Source organism: Haliotis cracherodii, unplaced genomic scaffold (assembly GCF_022045235.1).
Source record: "Haliotis cracherodii isolate W230 unplaced genomic scaffold, xgHalCrac1.p SCAF_2, whole genome shotgun sequence".
NCBI lineage: Eukaryota > Metazoa > Mollusca > Gastropoda > Lepetellida > Haliotidae > Haliotis > Haliotis cracherodii.
Genome location: NW_027266275.1, coordinates 39,863,271 through 39,888,261, shown reverse-complemented (window position 1 = coordinate 39,888,261; position 24,991 = coordinate 39,863,271). Strand labels below are relative to the sequence as shown.

The following is a 24,991-nucleotide window of genomic DNA, read 5'->3' as shown; positions in this document are numbered from 1 at the left end:
TTACAAGGTGCCATGGTCGATCCTTTGTGGACGGTCTCCGTGTGTTTTGTATAAAATCTCAAATCACTGGGAAAGGGGAGTTTAATCGCAACATTTACCCTCCACTCAATGGTGTCACCTACATTTCTTCCAGAGGCTCCCGTCTTAGTTACACTATGACAGCCATCTTCAGTACCAAAACCGAATTCATTGCCATTATCGAGAAATTTCTGCGGATACTGAAGTGACATGTGGTACAGACTGTGCTCTGAGCTGTAGGCGTTATATGGACAATGAACCTAACATTTTAAAATTGATTTGATCTTTGCTCTTTCGAAATGATAGATAATAATGTCTTAGCTCTGTTGTTGCATTGACCTTTCTGTGAAGATCCCTTTAGATGTTCAGTTACTGGACCAAACTTGCTCATTGTGAATGATGTGTTACAATTTGTTAACGAGAGATTATTTATATCCACTTTTGTATATCAATATGACGTGGTTGCGTTTGTTTGTTGACACTTTTGCATTGTTCTTTTGTGGGCAGTAATTCCACTTGCTGCTACATACGTCTTCTGGATGATTGGTAGGAGGTTTGGGTGGGGTTGTTTCGCGGGTTATGGTGGGTCCAGAGACGCCGCCAGTCGCGTCCGAGAATTCTATAACCGTCGTTCGAATCCCGTAATCATCCTCTTTAAAATTGTGGGTTTTTCATCAAAGAGGCAGAAGGCAAAGAAGTGAACTTCAACCGACAAAAAGCTGGCAGGGCGTGATATAACTGATATAACTGATATATTTGTGTCTGTGGGGCTAGTGTTTGTTTTTTTTGTTTAACGCCTCACTTAGCAATATTCCAGGTATATGACGGCGTTCTGTAATTGATCGAGACTGGACCATACAATCCAGTTATTTACTTCATGAGCATTGATCCACGCAACTGGATACGATGAGCCTGACCATCCGATCCCGTTAGTCGCCTCTTGCGACACACATAGTCGATATTTACGTCAAGCATGGGTTGCTGAAGTTCTATTCTAACCCGAATCTTCACGGATTGAAATAACATTGAGACGAAAATGACAGATTTAGATTTTTATTTCTATCTATATATCTAGATCTGCTATTCATATGCTAAACTAATGTCAAAAAGAAACGATACCTCACACTTTTCAAAATATTTTATTACGAAGAGTTATTTTTCGTCTGAAAAGGTACTTTTGCGTATCTTACGTTCCAAACCAAAAGTATTCGGTCGATAAAACCGGGAACTTGAGAAAAAAGCGTGCAATTTGCCCAAATGACGTTCCGTCCCGTATGCACGTGCATATCTTCTGTATATAACTGCTGACCCGACACGTTGGGATCACAGCAACAAAAAGCACACAAAAGAAATGCCACGTTTGACAGCGATTGAGACAGAGAGAGAGAGAGAGCCGTAGGAATGCTCCAACAGGGAGCTACGCACCGCAACGTCGCCAGAAGGTTAGGATGCGCACGCATAACCGTCACCAAGTTAATGCAGCGGTTGTGTCAAACAGGTCGGACAACAGACAGGCCGAGAACACAGGGAGAGACCACGTGTAACCACGCCTATTGAAGACCGCCACATCCGGGTACTTCACCTTCGGAACCGCTTCGTAACGGCGACGTTAACGGCACGGAGGGCACTGGGACACGTGATAAGTCATAAACCGTGTACAGGAGACTGCGGGCACATGGTATCCGAGCACGTCGCCCCTACCGCGGAGCGTTTCTGACACCTCAACACCGACTCAACAGATGGATATGGGCCAGGCGACTTCGACGGTGGCAACGGTGGAACTGGGCACGTGTCATGTTTTCTGACGAAAGCAGATTTTGCATCCTCAGGAACGACGGCAGGCAGCGTGTGTACCGAAGAGTAGGTCAACGTTTGGCACCGAACTGCATCCATCAAGTCAGGTTATATGGAGGCGGAGGTTTAATGGTTTGGGGTGGAATCTGCGGTGACGTCAAAACGAGACTCGTCGTTATTCGAGGAAACCTGAATGCGCAGCGTTATCGTGATGACATCTTACAACCAGTTGTGGTGCCATTCATCCAACAACAGCCTAATGGTATCATTTTCCAGCACGATAATGCGAGGCCTCACACGGCAAGGCTGACCCAGAACTTCCTAGCAAACGCCAACATTCACGTTTTACCATGACCGGCATGTTCACCGGACATGAACCCAATCGAACACATGTGGGACATTCTCGGTCCCAAAGTCAGGAATCGCCCTGTGCCTCCAGTTAACCTCAAGGAATTCGAACAATGCCTCCTCCATGAATGGCAACGCATGCCCCGCACCCCCCCCCACCCCCCCCCCCCCCCCGCTCCCAACGTCATCAGACGTCTGACGTCATCAGCCCGTAGACGTGTACTAGCGTGTATTGACGCTAACGGTGGACATACCCGGTACTAACGTGACTTTGAGACATGTGTTGTGACATTTTCCACACTTGACTCATCAACTGTGTTCAAATGAAATTTTCAATTTTGACCCCCCGCGTCTTTACATGTCTGTCCTCATGATTGTAAAGGATTGATTACAATGAACTTTTGTACACATGCTGTGAAAACATTACTCACAAGTCATATACCAATTTGAAATGTCTGTATCGTTTAGTTTTTTTGTAATGTCCTTTCAAACAAGTGGTATCGTTTCTTTTGGACATTAGTTTAGTATCATGGCATGCATGAACCAAGTCAGCGCGTCTGATCATCCGATCCCGTTAGTCGCCTCCTACGACAAGCATAGTCATCTCTTAGGGACCGTCCACTTGATAGTCGAGCCTCACCCCACCCTCCGAAATATCAAATGGTAGGTCCATTACGACAACGTTAACAATCATGGGTTACCGAAATTAACTCTAACCCGGGTGTGGGGCTACTGGGCTGACGCTTGCGTCATAAGCTTTCCATGTTAGAATCTTCACCGAATCTTCTCTATAACTGTAATAAAGGAGTTGAGCATCGTGTCATTGGTTAGCTACTTTGTACATGTACGTATTATTCTCAGTATAAAAAGTTTTACTTTGAGCAATGCTTTATTATCATAGTGTATACTCCCTGGGGAGCTGACATTTGAGAACACTCTGATTCAATGGTAATAATGTAGCCCTGTGAGGGTTCGTTCAGGCGTGTAACTTGGCGCTTTAGAAGTGTACTCATTATTGCTTTGTTGATTCGTTTGTTCTTTTACGCCGCACCCAGCAATATTCCAGGTATGTGGCAGCGGTCTATAAATGAGTCTGGGCCAGACACTCCAATGATTGGCACTGATCCCCGCAGTCAACATGATCACCCAATCCATTGAGTTGTCAGGCACAGAATCCTGAGGAACTAAACGTCAAATATCAATAGGAGTTATGGGATGGGCTAGTGGTGAAACCGTTCGCTAGTCAAGTTGTGGGATTGATTCTCCACATGGGTACAATGTGTGAGGGCCATTTCCTGGTCAGGCCCGTGTTCGATTCTCCACATGGGTACAATGTGTGAAGCCCATTTCCGAGTCAGGCCCGTGTTCGATTCTTCACATGGGTACAATGTGTGAAGCCCATTTCCGGGTCAGGCCCGTGTTCGATTCTTCACATGGGTACAATGTGTGAAGCCCATTCCCGGGTCAGGCCCGTGTTCGATTCTTCACATGGGTACAATGTGTGAAGCCCATTTCTGGTGGTGTCTAGATGTGATGTTGGAATATTGCCGAAAACGGCATAACCATATACTCATTCTAACATTAATACCACACTTCTTCATATTGTCAAGTCAGGCTGAATTCCCGGTCGTGTCATGTCAATAAACAGTTGGAGTGGCCGCGTGCCATACGCTCACAATAATTGACATGTTTACAACATGGAGAAGCGGTTTCTCAATGGCGCAGCAGGGTTGGGCTCTACCAAATCTCTCATAAAGTGGGACAGATCCTTCACGTCCATGCCATATTCCGATGTGGTCGTTTTGTAGCCACCACAATTTGTTAAGATTTACCCCGTTCATCTGACATGATTTCAATTCCCAGGATTCTGAAATAAAGTGAAGTGGTGGTGGTGGTGGTGGTGTGTGTGTGTGTGTCTTTGGTGGGTGGGTGGGTGGGTGGGGGGGGGGGGGGGGGCAGGGATTATGTAAATGTTCATTAGAGCAGTATCACTCACTCACTCACCCAACCATTCAACCACTCAACCACTCACTCAACCACTCACTCAACCACTCACTCAACCACTCACTCAACAACTCATCCACTCACTCAACCGTTCTCTCAACCACTCTCTCATTCACTCAAACAGTCACTCAAACAATCAACCACTCACTCAAACACCCACCCTCCCACTCATTCAACACTGAATGAAAACAGATGCTGTACCCTACATATTTATAGGACGCTTCATGTGGTATTCCCATAATGATCACCTCAGATGCCTAAATTGCCAAGAAAGCATGACGTACATGCATGCATTGGATGGAAATTACAACTTCCCACATGCCTCGCCGTCTGTCAATATTGATTATAACAATACGCTCACATCGGCCTTCACTCACCGCACGAAATGAGTACCGTATAATCTTTCGACGGATAATTGTTACAGTAATTTTCATTTGCATGCATTTTAGTCATAAATAATTTTAATTATAACAGCCGAACCTATTTTCCATTGTTATATATCACGCGAATAATTTCCATGATAACAATAATTAAAATAGTAAAGTGTTCGTAATATGCACGTAATTATTTATAAATGTGTGTGTCAAATTGCATATGTCAATCATATAACTATATAATGAGAATCTGCATTTGTTTACTGGATAATATATTATTACATTGAACTACATCTCGTACATTTGATATATGAACATATTACGAAGACATTATAAAATATGAAATAAATAGAAGCCCGTTTAATCAAATTATTTAAACGTCAGATAGTTAATTTGCATCTTACTCTTTAACTTATAAAGCATTATGGCAAGGATTAAATAACCCTTTGAGACCCAGTGTGATGGCAAAGTGGTTAATGCGATGTCAGGTGAGAGAGTGTCCAGTTGAGATATAGAGCTTGTCCGCTCGGACCAACTCTTTCTCCTCGAAAGGGTAACAGATCGGCGCCGGACGGCTTGTACACTGTATAAAGATGTGTTGAGATCCTGAACACAAACCTAAGCCCGTTCCTTGTCCCATAACCTTGAAGCGTTTGAACATGTTTTAAATAATAAGTTTAGATTATGGTGATGTTGTGTTTAGGTACTGTTTAGTATAGGCAGTGCGACGATCGCAATCTTCCCAAGGCAATGGAGTTAACTGGACTTTTATAGTCAGTTAACGCCCTTGCCTCGGGAAGATGGGCGATAGCTCATTTCATGGGTTCATGTGACAGGATATTTATTCCCCCTGGAGATTCTTTCCAAGAAAAGTAATATCCTAGGTAAAGGTTTCCAGGGGAAATTTTATACATTATTTCTACAGTAGAATCTTACAAACACTGGAATATATTCCCATATGAATATATTTTCCTCCGGAAAGTTTTTTGCCCCGGAAACATTAATCGTTTAAACATAAAGACCCGAAACGTATTTAGATAGTATACACTTAATGTGTATTCCGTTTGTTTTAAAAGCCCTCCAAACTAACTCTAGAGCATAGAAAGCCTTACTTTCCTCACTTGGTCCATTCCAAACCTAACAGTGTTACATGTGTCTGTCTTGTCGGTGTAATTTCAACGTCAGTCAGTCAGATAATTAATCAATAGTCTCGAGTACACGTATCCGCCAAACCAGATTCCATAGAGCTTTAAAGGCGAAATTGTGGTGACAATTATACAAACAGATGACACCAAATATTCACTCAAAGGGTAAGGATATCCTGCTTTGTCGGTAACACCGACCACACACACAATTTTTATATTAAAAAGTGTCAGTGAATTTTGATTAACAGCTTTTGGTAATTACTTTGTTTTCGCATTATGGGTATCCTAGGCGTCATATCTTCGAAAATCAACAAATTTCCTTTTTTTCGGCCCAAATTTACAACATTTTAAACATGACAAGGGTCATAGGGTCATGGGGTCATGGGGTTGAAAGTTCATTTCTTTGCCCAGTCTTCATTGAACAAATATATGTTTTCACAAAGTACCCAGCTGCAGTAAGCAATTACCGTTGCAGGAATGGGTGATGATTAAATAGACACAATCAAATTTAACAACGGTCTGTTTCAGTTTTCAATTACATAAAAACAAACTCGGCTTATTTTCTTTTGCCTCTCGGTTATCAGTGATCAGATATTTTGTTTGATCGTGTTAATATGTAGAGTACCATAAGATTCCATACATAAAAAAACGACAAAACCATACCATTCCCTCCATTCAGAATCCATTCAGTCACTGAATCAAGTGTTAATGAAATAATATAAATTATTGATGATACCAGGTATTCGCGAAAAGGTGAGCATATCCTGTCCTAGCACACGCAAAGGGAGGTTTGGTTGTTACCTGGCCAAGCCAGTAACATGTGGTTCAAGCTAAAATAGGAAAATTACATCCGACATCATTATGGTCACTGATGCATCAAATCAGAGACCAAGTAATAGATTATGGTCTCTGGTCAAATTAAGAAAGCATGAGATGTATTTTCTTACCCGAACCTGCTTTCACTCTGTGACAACATGAGTGATATACCGCCAGTGTCAGGAAGCAATTTGTGATAATTACGAATGAAGACATTGCCCCCATCTGACTGTAATTCATCATACAGTTTCACCTTGTTAAAGCTAAGCTACCAGGCAAAGGAAAGAGAAAGATATATTTGATGATGGCTAAAAATGAAACAACAAGAAATTCTTACTAGTCATGTATTTAACACGGGTATTGTAGTTGTGTTTTGACCCTTAAAGTTTGCATTGTTTCGGCGACTGTTTTCAGCCAAGTAATGTTTTGATAACGTTTGTAAGATTTTAGTCAAATCCAATTTTAAGTGTATACTTTCTTTTGCCCGGAAGTTCATTGACAGTTTCATCTTCCCAAACTTAAGGCAATACCGAATCAATCATTCGTTTTTCATCCCGCCTATACATTGGATGGCACAATTATATTTTCTCCTAGTATTTGCACATAACGAAATTCGCCACATGTGTTCTCTTCGAAATCCCTCCAACATGCAACTGTGAATCATATCCATCGATGGTTAATGTTCACGGATGACTTAAATGGATTTGTTTAATGTATGTCGATATACAATGACTACTTGTTCCAGTTTATCAGATTTTATGAAAATACGATTATTCACTTATTGTGGCCTAGTTGGCCTAATCATGTAAAAAGCAGATGAGGTCATCTGTAAAAAGTTGATGTACGACCAAGATGAATACACGAATCAACACACGCATCGGTGATGTTGATTACAGCAATTAGCATCGTTTATATCAGCTGTGTTTTATGCTTGTTAAGACTATATGTGTCCCAGACTCTTGTATCTCATTGGATGGCACCAGCGTGTGAACTGTTCAAGCAAACAATACTGGTAATATCGTTACCAATAATCGAATTATAATTTGATAAATTGAATATAAAACTATGCAGTGAAAACCGCTCATTTGTCAAACCCTCGTTGAGAATCGTTAAGAAAAAGAGAAATCTAACATGTGACTGAGTGAATGAGTGGGTGAGTGGGTGAGTGAGTGAGTGAGTGAGAGTGGCTTGACGCCATTGAACAATGTGTCATTCACACGGAGTGGCAGCTTCTTGTGGTAGGAAAGATCGAATCCTTGCACGCCTAGGGAAAGCAACTCTATGCCAGTAGTTTTGGCGTCTGACGAATGGGCCGGATCGAATCAAATAGTCGAAGCTACAAGGATCCTGATACTGCAGAATATTGATCGTGATATAGCTACATCGTGTTGTGTCACTATAGACCACCAGACCACCCGTATAAGGGTATTTTAAGAAAAATGGTAAAACAATAATGCTGTTCATACATGTATGGTTAAACGTGCTTATTTTGCAAAATCGAAATGGACTGGCAATGAAGCCATTGATTTGTTTAAATACCGCTCAAATACAAAATATATATATGTACTAGTTTATGCACAATGGTACGGTGTTATGGCAAACATGTTCAAGCTTATTTTTAGATACTATAGTTCATTAACAAGAGCTAACAATGCATCCTAAATGTGCAAGATTAACAATTAATACACCGTAGTTGGTAAATTAAATCAAACGTCAGCCCTAATGATGCACAGGGGGGCACGGGTTGCCCAGTCGTCTAAAGCGCCGCGATTCGCTGTGCAGTTGCGTCCCTTGGGCATGCCAGAAACCTATGATTGTGGGTTCGAATCCCAGTTCGCCCCGATGATGTTTCTAGGTTTGTCAGCACCATACCCGTGCTCGTTGGTTTCACCGAAGTGGTAAACGTCTGAGACCTGCATCACTTCGAGCTTTCCTCCCACATTAAGCTGAACACGCCGCGATGTAACTGGAATATTGTTAAAAGCGGCGTTAAACCCAACTCACTAACTCACTAATGATACACAGATTGAATAATTTTAAAGTTTTCGTTAAGCGATTTTTCAATTTTTCCATATAAATAACATCGTATCCATTTACATAAAAAACTTGTTATTTGTATGAATGTAATAAATTGAACATACATGCATGTAAGTAATTGTATTTTGTGTTTTGATCATAGCGTTTGCTGATACAGAGTGAGTAAGTTCATTTTCCACCGCTTTGAACTGTTACAGTATTTCGGTCATATGACGGTGTGTCAGTTTGAAGAGGGTGGAATGTATCTTAAAGGGGACGTTTTGTAACGTAACGATTCCCCACATGGAAGTATTGTGTCAAGAATCATATTCTTGATTTCCATTACCCCGACATGACTGGACTATTGGCTAAGAACTGCGAAAATAACCTTTTAAAATATCACAATTTGCATGTGACGTTTAATTCAACGAAGCTTACAGACGCAGGGTATAATGCATTTAGTGCAGCTCACGGCTGACATAACCGTTTTTGTAGGTTCACAATCAGAGATAATATGATTAGCAAAGCAGGCCCGAATGTAACCAGAGCTCCGCGCTTCACTCTGGCTGTAAGATGCGTCTCATCCCAGTAAATGTCAGGAGTTGCCGTGCCCTGCTGCTGGTGTCGTGTGATACAACCAGGGCCTGGCTGCTATGGCAATGTTTCAACAGATAGCTGCAGATTTCATTTTAAATACAACGCAAACAACTCATGCCGAAGTATTGAGACTCGTGCAAACATGCACAGGCTATTGTGACATTGATAATTATTGAATAGTTTGAACCTGTGTTATAAGAGGCAGAACAGACGTTGGTCATTTTGCACTGGCATTCACATTTTAACGAAATCAGCATACATACCTCCAAGGGATCTGAGAATGCAAGTGGATTAATTGCTCTTGACTCTTTGGCTGTGGTAATAATGTCAGGCGTTTTGAATAAGCGCCAGGAGCAATCACTGATCTTCGGCATAAGTATAAATAATTATTATCATTATCATTGTGAAAGTCCGGAGTGTATGTACGACGTGCAGCGGTATTCGTCATCCTTCACAACACACCAATATTAAAGTTGTAAGAAACAAACCGTGCCATCTTTCAAAACCAACAACAATTTTGCCCATGCGGATACTTTCCCTAGCTGTATATGAGGCAATATTCCACATGATTCCTGTCATCAGGGTCCCGTTTCACAAAGAGATCGTAGCGCTAAGACGTACTGTCGTAAGTCTATGTTAAAGTATAGGAGTTACGGCAGTCGTAGCCCTACGATCGCTTTGTGAAACGGGCCCATGTTATGGGGAAGCCATGACGCTGCCATTTAATCCAACTCGTTACCGCTTTCTACATGTAACTTTCACACACCCAAAACTGAATGTTAGACAATAAACTATTTATACCTATTATTTCGATCCTTGCCAGAATAGTCCGACTTCGAAATATCACGTGACATGTATTTGAATTCTATGTAAAGGATCGAAAATCTTCGATGTTCTCATTGTATGGTTCATCTAAGATATCGTGTCACCTTCGAATATCTTTATTTAAAATCTATTTCAGCTACTTTGTGTCACAACTTGTGCCTTTGAGTATTCATTTTGCTGAATTTAATATAAAAAAACCCACCGAAATGAAAGAATGTATATTTTGTGGTGTAGTGTTGCCAGACAGTTGCTCAATATTTGCTTGAAATGGGAAACATGAACTTACCATAATTTCAATCCGGCATTTACTTTTTTTAAACGGGGACAAGACATCACGGTATAAAGACATCCATTTTGTCCTTGTGCTATTATATAGGATATGGGTTAGTTCCCATCCATTCACTCGTATTTTCTATTCCTTGCATCACCTCTTAACCCAGATGTGAAGTGTTGAAATAGAGAGGGCTTGTCAATATTGGATTTGGCAAATAATCATGCGCAAATTGCTATGATCGATCCGACATTATTGGTAAAATTAAGTCTGACGTTTTGATGAAGACGTTTTTTATAAGGAATTCACGACTGTAAGTTGTTCATCACATTGACGTTGTCAGCCTTATATTCCAAAGTCGCCACAGATTACCCAGATCTGTCTTTAAGAAATGAAGAAAAAATACAATATGCTCTGATGGATCGATTGGCGATTATTTGTAACTCTGCTCGAGTCGAAAACGCTGATCCAGTTTGCATGGACTTGCTAGGATTTCAGGTTGATAACCAACAATACATTGTAACTGGATGGTAGAATTGTTACTTTGCGGTTACCCAAGAAGTAGCTGTTATGTGTTATGAACAATTGTTGTGGACAGAATATTGGCTCTCCAACTCCCCTGACTACACTGCAGACAGACGTCTTCCCATTACACAATACAACGATATGCACATAAATTACAGAATGGAGAATCTGGTTCTAGTTTTATTATGTTTACTGTGATGTTTATCAAATTAAGTCTTATGCATAGAAGCTGATTCGTTGTCTGCATATTACATCGCAAAAGAGACGCTGCTCGGACAAGCCCTGGGGAACATGTGTAGTATTACCGTTCGTGTATTACTGCGTTGGTTTTGTCCGTGTTTCAGGGATTTAATGTGAAACTGTTGCAGAAGCAGTTGAAATTCAATATGTAGCCCAGTCCTCCGCTGCTATCTGACCATGTAATCTGTAGCACAATGGTAGGTATACACAATTGGCAAAAACAGAGCATGACGTCACCATTGTCCTTTGGTCAGGTAATAAAATGAGAAAAAGAAAATAATACATTTCGAAATTAAATACCAGTTGAACAACCAATTCCCAAAATAGCGTCGTCAAGCTAAAGCTGTAGGGAATGAGGGGTAGAATAACCCCCAGTACCAAGAAGTCACTATACAATTATCGGGTGGTTACAATGAGTGAACTTGTTTTCTTGTGTCATCGTACGACGTTGGTCGTTGCGCATGTTATCAACCTCTGATTTACCTGACCAAAATTAAATCATATCCAGTCGCCATGATATGTATGGATATTTCCGATTGCGCCATAAAAGAGCATTCATTCATAAAAACAATTTGTTCAACTTCACAGATGTACCAGGCGGTGTTAATAAACGGTCTGTATCTTGTTGTGTTGATCAAGGAACATTACATGTCCGCTACAAATGCAGGTTGGATACACGATCCTGTGTTAAAGCTTGGTCAATGTGTCTCATGTATTCTACTGTATGAGATAACTACGCGATAAATTGCTAAGGACAATGAAAAAGGAAACTGTGTTCCACTATGACGTCATTTCTGGAGATTCGAAGATGTCCTCGAATCTTGTAACTCGTAAATTGGACGTTATTTTTTAGAGATGGTGTCCAGTGAGTTGTTTCCCATAGATGTATTCGGGCAACGTAGATAAACGTAAATGGCCGAACGAATGCATCCAAAATGGGAGAGATATGAAATAGGAAAAAGGGGCAATTAAAATTATTCATTTCTTATTCAAGTTAACTTTCACAAGGAAAATGTTTTCTATAAAAAATCCTGCAGGCTACGGCACTGCCGTTAAGAGATGAAACTTGTTGTTACCCTGTCTGGCGCTCGGCATTAAGGGGCTAAACCAAGACTGGTCGGCTCGGAGTCAGTATACTGTGTCTGAGTGGGGTATTCGTGTTAAACTGCGACATGGTATCTCAGAGGGCTAGCACTATAAAATCTGCCATTCGTTCGGACTAGTACAATCAGCCACACATACAGACACGTGTATGCACGTCGCTATTTAAGTGCAATAATCTAGAGCGCGACGTTAAGCCCCATTTCACCTCACCTCTCACCACACTCATTCATTGTTGAGCCAAGTGTGGTTGAAGTTCACGTGCTCAAAAACAGGAATATCAGAGACAACGATTGATATTTATTACATTTGTACATATCACATGTCGACTACATTAATATGATGGCACAATGTCGACACAAACAAGCCGGCAAAGCACAACACCACTGACATTATGTTATGTTCGTGTGTGCTTAAAGCAGTTGCGATGCAATCAACCAATATTAGCACAGTGAGTCTGATATATAGTCAATGACATTTTGATCCAGCACGGCGATTCTAATGCATGAATTTTCATTATCAATTTTCGATCAGATCGAATAACTATTTGCCATTTGACCAGCCACAAAACAACAGAAAGCTACACTGTCACAAGGTGAATGTCATAGTTTCTGTAGGCACGTCATGTCTCAATTATCCCGGCAAACAAACGCAACAACACCCGGGTTCTGATCGCTGCATAACACTCCCGTTGGTATCAAGGACGTCTCAAATGGCCTTGACCCAGCTTCATCATCCTAGTTGTCATGACAACACGTGCCAGTGTGACACTTGTTCCTTCTGATTTGCAACCATTTCATTCCAGTGATCCAGTTCCTTTCCACGTGCAAACATGAAGGATCCAAGCACGACCCGACCAATTGCTTTATCTGGAAACAAATTAATGGTGGTCAGAGTTTGGTATGGTCGCTCTGATAACGTACAGGATGTAATCAAGCCGTCATTTAACTAACTGCGTCAGTGTAGGCTTTGCATAACAAAACCACAGGACTCTATACAATGTTTACACCAATAATTGTTTGTTTTCCGAGATGCAATTAATCAAAATGCTGTTGACGAGTGCAGAAAGATAAATCCATTGTGACGTCTTGAGGCCACGTCTTACTTTAAGTCTTCCAGTCTTTTGGTATGACTCGATGACTATCTTTATAAATATACACGTGCGTCAATAGCATTTCTTTTAATTATAAGATATCATAAATCTATTATCCAAAATTCATAAAACCAAAAATGTCCGAATTTGTAACTGCGATAAATGACCATGCGTACAATACAGCCTAAATTATATGTTATACAGGTAAACGCAATAACGTATAACGTGGTATATTAGAGAGTATTTCAGCTCTATAAGTGCAAGTTAAGGAACAGCTCGAGGTAGATTCGAATTCTAGAATCATCCCGGTTATAACATTATATTTGCTCAAAGGATGTCCCATCTCTGTTACGCTATTTCCAGTAACGACGGTTATATGAACGTTGTTTTGCCATTACCTTTGTGCCCGCTGTAATATTGCATAGCTGTGAGAGTGATACTGGCAGTATCAAGGCTGGTCACCGGGAGCTTGAAGGTGAAGGACTCATTGTACGTTGGGCTTGTCGACTTCTTAACCACCTCAGTCTTCTTGCTCTTGACCATCTTGTTTTGAATCATCAGGCTGACTTTCGCGTAGGAATCTGAAATTTCACTTCGCCATTGTTATATCATCAAAACGATGGTAACAACATAACAACATATATAGCCAACCGCTTTAATGTAACCTTGACCCTCGCTCACAAGTTGTAGGGCAGGCATGTTTGTCCTGGTGTCCACTGCTACTTCACAATGAGTCGTCAGTGAAGGCTTCTTGGACCTTATAGCTTTAAAAACATATTGAACTCTTTACCTGCGACAAGGGTACGAGGGTAATTATCCCTTATGCTCCAACGTTTGGGTCTCTCTCTCTCTCTCTCTCTCTCTCTCTCTCTCTCTCTCTCTCTCTCTCTCTCTCTCTCTCTCTCCACACACACTGAAACATTAACCTAAATTGATATGGCATTTACATGTCTACGCTCGTCTTATGAATTTTCCTGTCAGAGGCAGAGTAACAACACCCTTACTATATTACAGCTGACGTTTTATTGAAAAAGAGTTAAGTACATACCTTTTGGTCCAAAAATATTTATTTTAACCTATATCCTTACCATTGCTGTTATTTAAATCTGTTATAAGTTGTATTACCGGCAGATGAGCTGTGACTATGACAAAGAACCCTTCGAGCAGACGGGCTATGTGATTATGACAGAGACATCTGCGTCAAGCCATAATAACAACAAGTCCAGGTTCTATCCCTCGAACCTCACTTGAAGTGCGCTCTTTCAAGTCCTTAATATAGAGTCTTTAGCATAAGGATAGTCTAGACGTATTACTAGTGATACCGAGAATGCTGGTGTAAACCGTCGTCCAATTATAGCGACAGACAATTGGGAAGACTCGGTGTAAAAACTCTTAATTACGAAAGGTCACTGATCGTATTGCTATCGATACTGTAACATATCGAGATGTTGGCAAACATTCACACACACTGATCAAATAACAGCTTAAGGGGTGTTTATCTAAGAAATATGTCTGGGGCGTTCCTAATTAGGATGTGCCACTGTGGGTGGTTATCTACTTGTACATATATGCTGTATGACCATGCTGATATGCCGTTATTTCTAAAATTACACGAGGGGCGGTCGGGTAGCCTAGTGGTTAAGCGTTCGCTCGTCACGCCGAAGACCCGGGTTCGATTCCCGACATGGGTACTATGTGTGAAGCCCATTTCTGGTGTCCCCCGTCATGATATTGCTGGAATATTGCTAAAAGTGGCGTAAAACCATACTCACTCACTCACTAAAATTACATGCAATCTTGGCAGGATCAGATTGAGAAAAATGTTGGACAGAAATGGTTTATGTGTGTAATTATTGTGTAAGGTGCTGCGAATCAATGGGATATACATGCCAGAGAGTGTTGATTGGTGTGAGATATCGGTTAAGTGAGATTGTAAATAGAGTGGACTCTTGTAAGTCTTGACCCTGTTAAGCCGGTAACCCTACATTTCGGCTAATTTCTGCTTGCAACGCCTCCACGCCAACAGAGTATCCGTAACACTGATTCGTTAACCTGAAACTATGTTAATCCTGTCGATTTCAGTGGATCCGGAACTCCAGGGTGATGGTTTTATGATGTATCATATATATTTCAGTAAATATAATCAATGTTAGTTCTTGAATTATTTTCAAAAAATATAAAAGTATATTCGAGTGGCATCAGTGGTTCTGTCATATGCAATACATAGGGATACAGGATAACAGGATAACAGAACCATTCAACCCAGTGCGCACAGATAACATACCTTCTACTCTGCATCTTCACTTACCAAAAGTGTTGTTGGCATCAACCCGATTACACATTTACAAGCACTGCATCCAAACTTTGTGCTAGGTTCATATACCCGAATACATATTTACCTACGCTCCCATGCAGAGCTGTGAAATCCTCCCATTTGAATGGCTTTCTCCACTACACCCACACATAGCTGTTCTGTAGACATCCAGCCAGATTGAAATGTTCAATAACCATCAGCGCTTACAAACAGTTCTCAGGATATCCATCCATCTGGTTATCATATATTCCATCAAGACTTAACTACCCTGATGAAGAAATACAACCTCTTTAGGTTACCCCACCTTAATACACTCATGCTCAGCGACTGCAATGACGCCGTCCATCCGCATTAAGTTTTCCCCACATCAATACACCCGCTTTAAGCTCCTCTACTTCATTACACCCATACTCAGTGACAGTACTAGTGGTGACATCGTCCACTCGCTTTCAGTTCCACCTCAATACGCTAATGCTCACCGACAGTGGTGACGCCGTCCACCCGCTTGAAGGTTTTCCCCTCGAAAACGCTGACAGTGAGTCGCTCCAGGTGGTTGTTGTAGGACAAGGACACAAGAATCTCCCCTCGGTCTGACGTCGTCTGAAGAAAGAGTGAGTGAGTTATATTTTAACATTATTTTTTAACAGTCTTCATGCTACAACACGTGTCAGCTTAGTGTGGGAGGACAGCCGAAACTGACGCAGGTCTTAGACACGGTATGGTGCTCACAAACCAAAAATAATAATCAAGGTTAATCTGGAATTCGATCCCACGATCACTGGACTCCGGCGCGCAGAAGTTAAGCAACTTTGCACAGGAGCACTGTGGCACCTTAGACAACTGGGTCATCTGTGTCCCTTCTATGCAAGGGAGCACGCTCTATGGCAACAATATCTTCAGGAGATTTACCCTGCACGTCGCAAACAAAATTAAAGAGTACGGCTTATTTGTGCAGTCAGTTCTCACCACAATTATGCTTGGCTACCTCTTATATTGATTCAGTTTCAGTTTCTAAGCGGAAACTTGACGTCAGAAAATGGTCACACCAAATAATTACGTTGTTACTTGTCAATGGTTCTGTCATTTTGATAAGACTCAATAAAGTTAGATTAGTAAGGCTGTTGCAACTGTCTCCTGAACTGGCAATCTGATACATAAGGTGTAACGTTAGTGCTCAAAGATGGAGTGGACGGCATACAACTGATAGTTAAATACATCTGTAAAATATGGTCTGCATCAATGCTATTTCATAGGCCCCATTCCTTTGACAGTAAAAACATAATGCCTGTCTTCATAGAAGCACGACCCTCTAATGTACTCAGTGAAACACAACTTATTTGGTTATCTCATGTCAGTGGGTGTTTGGAACTGTGAACAATAATGAGTAGTGTTATATATCACAGTTCTTCAAACTTCTGTTTGTCTGTGAGCGTGAGTTAAATTGTATGTTTCATTTTCTTAGATGAGCGTTTGTTTGTGCGTGTGCCTGCGTGTGAGCGTCTTCCAAAACCCTTACATGCACAAAACACTACACCCCAATACCCCTCCACTTAGAAGAGTCCAGTGAAGGTTAGAGTTAATTAACCCACCAGGTAAGGATAAGTTGAAGATAAGGACTAAGCCGAGGCTGACGATCACATTATCTGTTGGATGTGATGAAAGATATATGCGGTGACAATAACCATTCATTGTGCCAAGGAAATGATAAACTGAGCAGAAGTGGAAACCATCAGGAGTTGTTAAACATTAGTTAACCAATTCTAATTGACATGTAACATTACATTGGAAAGAAACAAAGATGTTGAGAACATTGGGTCTAAACTGAAATTTTGTTGACTATAAGCTGTAGGGGTAATGGGATGTAGGGGTTTTGGGAGGATACCCTGTTCGTGCGTATGTGTGCGCGTGTGTATTTGTGTGTGTTTGTGTGCTGTGTGTTTGTGTTCCGTTGTGAAGTAAAACCCAAAGAGCTCAGAGACTTAAAACTGAATGAAACAATCCTCGCCAACCCACTCGCTCGTTAAGTATTGTCAATGAGTATGTCTTTATTTTTTTAAAACATTTCAACACGAAAAGGTGTGTTAAGTACATTTTCATGAACTTATGAATATTGATTCTAATATTTCTCAAGATAAATGGTATCGATACGTCCCTCGGAACTCACGTAACCTGAAGTGAAAATTCAATACATATGGACTTCGTCACTCTGTTTAAAATAAAATGACTGATGAATGCGGGGATAATCTTCCCCTGGAAATGGATAAAGCTCTTGTAAATTACACATGGATGTTCTGGAGACACAGGTTGATTATTCACGAATCGACAAACGCTAGCCAGAACCGGACATAAATGTTGAAATGTATCAGAATTAAATGAGATGATTTGAGAGGAGAACATAATGATTCATCACTCAAGAGAGAAAATACAGATTTGTATTGATTTTAACGCCGTCTCAATTATTGGGATTTATCAAAGAGAAGCGGTAAGGATGAGTTTATGAGATAACGCCGTCTGCAACGGTCTGTATATTAGGAAAGAGAAAAATCGAATATTAGTGAATATGTTTGTTTAACACCGCACTCAGTAATATTCCAGCTACATGGCAGCGGTCTGTAAATAATTGCGTGTGGACATGACAATCTAGTGATTGACATCATGAGCATATATCGACGTAATTGGGATACGGTGACCTGCATCAACCATTCAACGAGACTGATCACCTGATACCTTAGTCACCTCTTACGACAATCGTGGGTTGCTGAAGACAATTCTTACCCGAATCTTCACGGGTCTTCGTGAATGTGGTTTACACTACATTTAGCAAATTCCATCAAGGCGCAAAGACGCCAAGAACAGACTTCCAACAGTGTACCGATGTGGAAAAACAAATGCGGGACTTCAGCGTGACAAGCGGGCACTTTAACGAGTGGGCTACACAAAGGCCGAAGTGAAGCAAGTCAGCGAAACACAAAATTAGTATTCTGGTATCGGGACAGTTGCTTGTTATCTGAGACAATGTGTTAAAAGACAAATATGGCAATGATAATATCTGTGAGGGGTCTCGGTACTTTCGTTCGAGAAAAGTTATGTTGTTTGCAAAAACCTACTATTATTTTAGTGACCAGAAATATTGTTCATATCGCATAAGAAATCTCAGATAACATTTAATTACTTTGTAAAAGTTGGGGCAAAAAATGTGTATTAGCATTTTTCTAGAAATATTAAACATCTTTCAATTATAGAAGCGATCATGTTGAAATGATATTTGTTCCTCAACTTGTACAATGTCAACACACCAGTAACCCCAACAAAATTCACCTTAGTACATAATCGTCCAATTTGTTAAATGCTACGAGCGACGGTCTGTGAATGATATTTTGCGTTGTGTAATGAGCAATTAATGCGTTTGAAAAAACACATGCAATCAAAGTCTCATTGGACTCCCTGGGGAAGAGCTAGCGACAAGCCCTTGAATCGCCGACCACTTACAAACTATGTGTATGAGGTAATTTCGCCTAACAACACTGGCATCCTAATAGATGAAGATGGAAGTCGGCTTTGCGTTGCTTCATCAGCAAAAATGCGCCTGTTTTGATTTTGATCGAGATGTCAGTGCCGCAAATCGATATCCATAACCCGAAGCACATTTACTTATTCAGATAGCATCAATAAGCATGCATTTTAGATGTGTCTTACATTGCGTTAGAGAGGTGCAAAGATGAGAGAACAAAAAGTGAATTCTTTTTCATTAAAACAAATGATGTGTCACGTTCAGGTAAAACTATTCTGTCATCAAATACTCCTCGGACAATGTTTTGTGTATCAAAGTTTCATTTCAATAATTGGAACTGTCATAGATAGAACTTCAAGGTGTTTTTGTTTCATTTCGTATATCGATCTAGATATTTTTTAACTAACAGCCCGATGGGATGTTTATCGTAAGAGCGACCAAATGGATCGGGTGGTCAGGCTTGGTTCATTGAGTGTCATAGTACCGCGACAGAGTGGGAAGTAGCTCACAATATCAATCACTGGATTATCTGGTCCATTCTGTTATTTACAGGCAGCCATAACTGGACTAGTTGCAGGTGCAGCGTAAAACAACAAACAAACAATTAACTGAACAATTGATCCTTGACATGCAAGCACGGACATTGAAACTCAATAAGGACACGTTTCAGCCAAACAATTCGTTCCCGCGTCACAGAGACCTTATCTCGTTACTTTCCTAAATCCTTAGACATATTACACATTATTATTTAGATATATCATGTGGTTCGGTTGTACAAGTTTACGACACGTTCATTTTAATGTAAGATGATTACCGTTACCGTGTAATTTGTTTTATTCAAACCAAATAAGAAGAATAAAACGCACTTAACCAAACATATAACGTTGGTTCTCGCTGGTTTCCAGACATCACAGAAACTTCAGGCATATTATACAATGACCACAAGACACTATGAATAGGCTTCGCGAATTTTACCAATCTTTGCAGGAGAACCCAGATGGTCGGCGTGATGACTTCTAAAGTATTGCGTAAGCTGGATTGTAACAACTCATCAGTTATGGAGTCTGGCAAAGGATGACAGGATGTCTTTCTTGATATCTTCTCTCATTGCTATCCATAAGTAATCGTGGAATATTCAATTAAGATAGCATCACGGTATCAATGGCAGAAACCAAGTTGCATTAATCATTCGGGATTAATTATTTCACATCCGTCTTCACAGTGGACTTCAAGATTGGCTGCAGCCCATGCCCAATTTGATAGACACCGAGAACTTGCTAATCTATGACCTTTACCTTGGGGGTCATGACATCCGACTTCCTGCCACCAGCGATGCCACGTATTGAGAATGTCAACGAATTGGTGGTAATCTTAGAGGTATCCGTGGCCTGTAGATTCTGTTCAATAATACATATAAGTCTGTCTTTAGATTTAAAAATTGGGACCAGAGAGCAGTGGTGACTCTGGGTCAGGCTTTTGTCAGATACAGTGAAACTTCTCTTATCCGGAAACCCCGTTAGGAACATTTATACAACAATGATTAAAGACATATTAATAGTAACCATTATTCGTTTCTCTGGACGTTAGTTAGTTTAACTGTGAGCGCAACTTCCACTGTAAACAGGGTATTCTGTTATTCTTAAGCTGACTTTAACAAATAGAGGCTGTGGATTAGACGTTATTTGGATAAATTGCCGGGCAAAAGAAAGTATCCACTTAAAAATGGATTTCACAAAGGAATACAAGGGTTATCAAAACGTTACTACTCTGAAAACAGTCACCGAAACACTGCATACTTAAGGTCCAAAACACAAGTGTGATACGCGTATCAAATACATCACCATCGAATACGCATTTCTTGTTTGTTTCAATTTTACCCAGCATCAAACATCAGACTGTCTTTCAGCCGGCTGTTTAGTTTATTCTGCGAGTGTGCCAGTAAACAAAACTGTATAATGAAAAAGAACCGAAAACTATAGGGACGGTTACAAATACAAGACTACAACAAGCCTTATTCGTGTTCTTGTCACTTCCAGGCCTCAGTAAAACTGTTTATCTAGTTATTGAATTTGAGTAACACAGAATATCGGAGTTTCTTCTGCACAGTAAGGTTTTACATTAACCAGAAGAATGATGCCTCAATGTTTTCATCTTGATAATTGTTATTCCAATCTGAAACAGTGATTAAGAGTCACGTTTTCATGTATATTTCGTCAAGTAACGTAACTTTAAAGGTGTCCTCACTATTTTAGGTTTGGATACATGAACTATTTCTACGTTTAAATAAAAGCGACCAAACCCTTTCCATATACTGCTTAAGGCAGAGTCGACTGTACGATTCCGACTATATCATGAGCATGTGTTTATAAATCACAATCAAATAGTTCAGGAGTCTAGATCTGATGCCAGGTGTTCGCGAAACCGGTCACAAACACATACAAAGGTAAGTCAATTGTTCACCTGATAAAAGAACAGGCCAAAAAGGCCGATCCAACGTACACGTCAAAACAGGGAATTGCATCGGACATCATTTTGTCACTGATGCGGCATATTTAAAATGTCTTCCACATGTCTACCATAAAACCTTTCGAAAGCTTTACTGAGGCCTTAAATGTTGTTACCTTGATCAAACACCTTCTAAGCAAGAGTCGCATGACGTTCTTTGAAATCTTGAATGAAAAAGTTGCATGAAAGGTGTATGTTCTCAGTTCTATAAATATGCACATATCACAAACAGTATCTATTCAAATTAGAAGGCTGATCCAACATAGTTGCAGCATTGTGATCCGCATTTTCTTGATTAATATACAATGTTGAACTGGAAATCGTTTCGGGGGTGACGTCACCCTCCCCATCTCCCCCATCTCTAACTTAGCGCGAAATTTGTCTCGCTCATGAGAGTAATTTGGTTACTAGCGTGTTTGTTTGTTGTTTAACGCCGTACTAATCAATATTCCAGCTATAAGGCAGCGGTCTTTCAATAATCGACCCTTGACCTGACCACCCAGCGATTGATATCATGAGCGTCGATCCACGCATTTGGGATACGATGACATGCATCAACAAAGTCTGACTGCCCGATCCCATTAGTCGCCTCTTACGACAAGCATGGGTTGTTGAAGACTAACTCTAACCCGGATCTTCACGGGTCAATCGAGGATGTGCTAAAGATGGCGCAAGTGGTAGAAGTTTTCCACTTTGGTGAAAACAACTCGTCCTGAGGGTGCTGACAAACTAAAAGCCGGGCCGAATGTAGAATCCGGCTCACATAGCTGACAAATAAGTGACGCAACTATTCACAGGGAATGCCAGGATCTTTATGACTTGAAGACAAGCATGGGAAATCAGTGCTTTTGCAAATGGACGGGAGTCCTTGTCTCTTACAAAACGAGTGAGCGAGTGAGTCAGGTTTTACACTGAATTGAACAGTATATGTTTTATATCACGTCGTGTCAGCTTGATGTTGGAGTCAAATCCAAGACGATTCACACTTGCATAGGTATGATGCCAAAATTAATAATCAGGGCACATCTGGAATTCGAACCAACGAACGTAGGATTCTGGTATGCCTAATGGACGCAACTCTTCAATGTGAAACAAGGTCACGTGAGGTTGTTACATGAATTCTGTTTCAAGATGAAACAAGTAACCAGAAGTATCGAAATGGTGAAACGCCTTTAGATAACAGATTCTAAATGTATGAAGTGAATACCAATTTGTTAAGTTCGGCACCTCCTTGTGACAGTTCGCACCATCATCAGCTATCCTGTGCATAGAGATATATCTCAACAGGTGTCACATCAAAGAGAGGGAGCAGCATGTTAAAAGCAACAATTTAATCTGTCAAAACACGTTTCTTTGAAGCTGATGTCTAATTTAAAAAGACTTATTTTTCAAGCGGATTATTGACTGCGGTTGACTCAAATTATAATGGTGTTGAGAGCGACCTCGGTAAGAAAATGCAATTGCTTGCATGTTTGATTAATGTTTCCGTTTTGATATCGCGTGGGCAGAGAACAATTTGTGATTGTAAAGATGTTAATATCCTTGAATAGACAAGGCAGTTTCTTTAAGTTTGTAAATACTTTACTGAATGAGGGATAACGCAGGGTGAATTTAATAAGATAATATAGTAATCTAGCTTGGAACTAAGAGTTCAATAAGAGCTTTACATATAAAATAAGGCCTTGGGGTCATCTTGTGGTCAAAGCGTTCGCAAGTGATGCAGATGACCCGGGTTTGATCCCTATATGGACACCATGACTGAAGCCAATTATTGGCCCGCCTCCGAAAAAATGCTGGACTATTTATAAAAGCGGCATAAAATATCACTCACTAGCTCAATCAATACCTGCACGTAGAGTGATGTTGTTGTACATGTAGGTTGTCCTGACCTTTCGCCCAGAACACACCTTACAGTACTAGTTCGACCTTGGACATTACCACGTCAGTTCAAACGTCAATTACAACGTAATCATCTTAGAACTAGCATCCTTTTTTATGGAAATTGCAACTAACAGCGGAGTATATTGTTAATTCAGCCTTTGCATTAGGCTTTTAGACAAGCCATTCCTAATCATTTCGTGAGCACCTGAAATCACAGTTATTTGAGAGTGTTGATGTCAGGGCATTGATTTCAACGACACGTCCTAAAGAATATCATGATACAAACTTCGAACCGCGTGTGAAGCCAAACAGGAGGCTACATTGTGTAGGTGTCGCATTCAGGTGTAAATTTTAAAGTTTAGTCTGTAACAAAAAATGCGTCCTGACTGACAATGAAGCACTATTCCTTTGAAGTTAGGGATTTAGCTATCGTGAGTGTGATCGAGATAATTAACACTGAATGTGATAATCAGTGATAAGAGTGCAAAATGTCGACCTCTCCTAACAACAAACCCTCTCACCCGTCATCTTCTCGGCAACCATCTCTCCACCATCACCTACATCCCCCCAATACCGCTTCCTCAATGACCAACCACTTTCCTCAATACCGCTTCCTCCATGACCAACCCCCTTCCTCAACAACGCTCCATCCGTAGTCAATCCCCTTCCCCAATACAGCTCCCTCCATGGCCAACCCCCTTCATCAATACCGCTCCCTCCATCGTAACCCCCCTTTCTCAAAAGCACCCCTTCCATCGCCACCCGTCTCTCTCGAAGGCACCTCTTCCAACGTCAACGTCCTCCGACATCCCCCTCAACAATTCTCCCTCCACAGTCACCGACCTCATACACGCTCTCTACTCCGTTACCCATGTACCTCAACGACACAACCTCCACCCACTTCGACCTCAGACACCTCCCTCAAAATCACCCCTCAACGACCTGTGACATCTTGCTCAACAACCCTCACTCCACCGTCACAGACCCGTGACACTTCCCTCAACAACCCTCACTCCACCGTCACAGACCCGTGACACTTCCCTCAACAACCCTCACTCCACCGTCACAGACCCGTGACACTTCCCTCAACAACCCTCACTCCACCGTCACAGACCCGTGACACTTCCCTCAACAACCCTCACTCCACCGTCACAGACCCGTGACACTTCCTTCAACAACCCTCACTCCACCGTCACAGACCCGTGACACTTCCCTCAACAACCCTCACTCCACCGTCACAGACCCGTGACACTTCCCTCAACAACCCTCACTCCAACGTCACAGACCCGTGACACTTCCCTCAACAACCCTCACTCCACCGTCACAGACCCGTGACACTTCCCTCAACAACCCTCACTCCAACGTCACAGACCCGTGACACTTCCCTCAACAACCCTCACTCCACCGTCACAGACCCGTGACACTTCCCTCAACAACCCTCACTCCAACGTCACAGACCCGTGACACTTCCCTCAACAACCCTCACTCCCCCGTAAGAGACCCGTGACACTTCCCTCACAACCCTCACTCCACCGTCACAGACCTTTTTTACCTCCCTGAACAACCCTCAATCCACCGTCACCAACCTCCGACACCTCTTCAACAACACCCCC

At 41.3% G+C, this 24,991-nt stretch overlaps 1 protein-coding gene across 4 annotated transcripts in view; it reads right to left on the bottom strand.

Moving 5' to 3' along the window:
* Nucleotides 1–12,391: 12,391 nt before the first annotated feature.
* Nucleotides 12,392–24,991, bottom strand: part of LOC139468083 (synaptotagmin-15-like) — a 115,365-nt gene continuing 102,765 nt past the window's right edge. For all 4 annotated transcript variants that reach the window (XM_071249797.1, XM_071249798.1, XM_071249799.1 and 1 more), the window contains 3 exons: nucleotides 15,961–16,081; nucleotides 13,566–13,748; nucleotides 12,392–12,943 (listed from right to left, as the gene is read on the bottom strand). In XM_071249797.1, coding sequence (XP_071105898.1) covers nucleotides 12,819–12,943; nucleotides 13,566–13,748; nucleotides 15,961–16,081 — 429 coding nt within the window. In that variant the 3' untranslated portion in view covers nucleotides 12,392–12,818. The remainder of the gene's footprint in view (nucleotides 12,944–13,565; nucleotides 13,749–15,960; nucleotides 16,082–24,991) is intronic.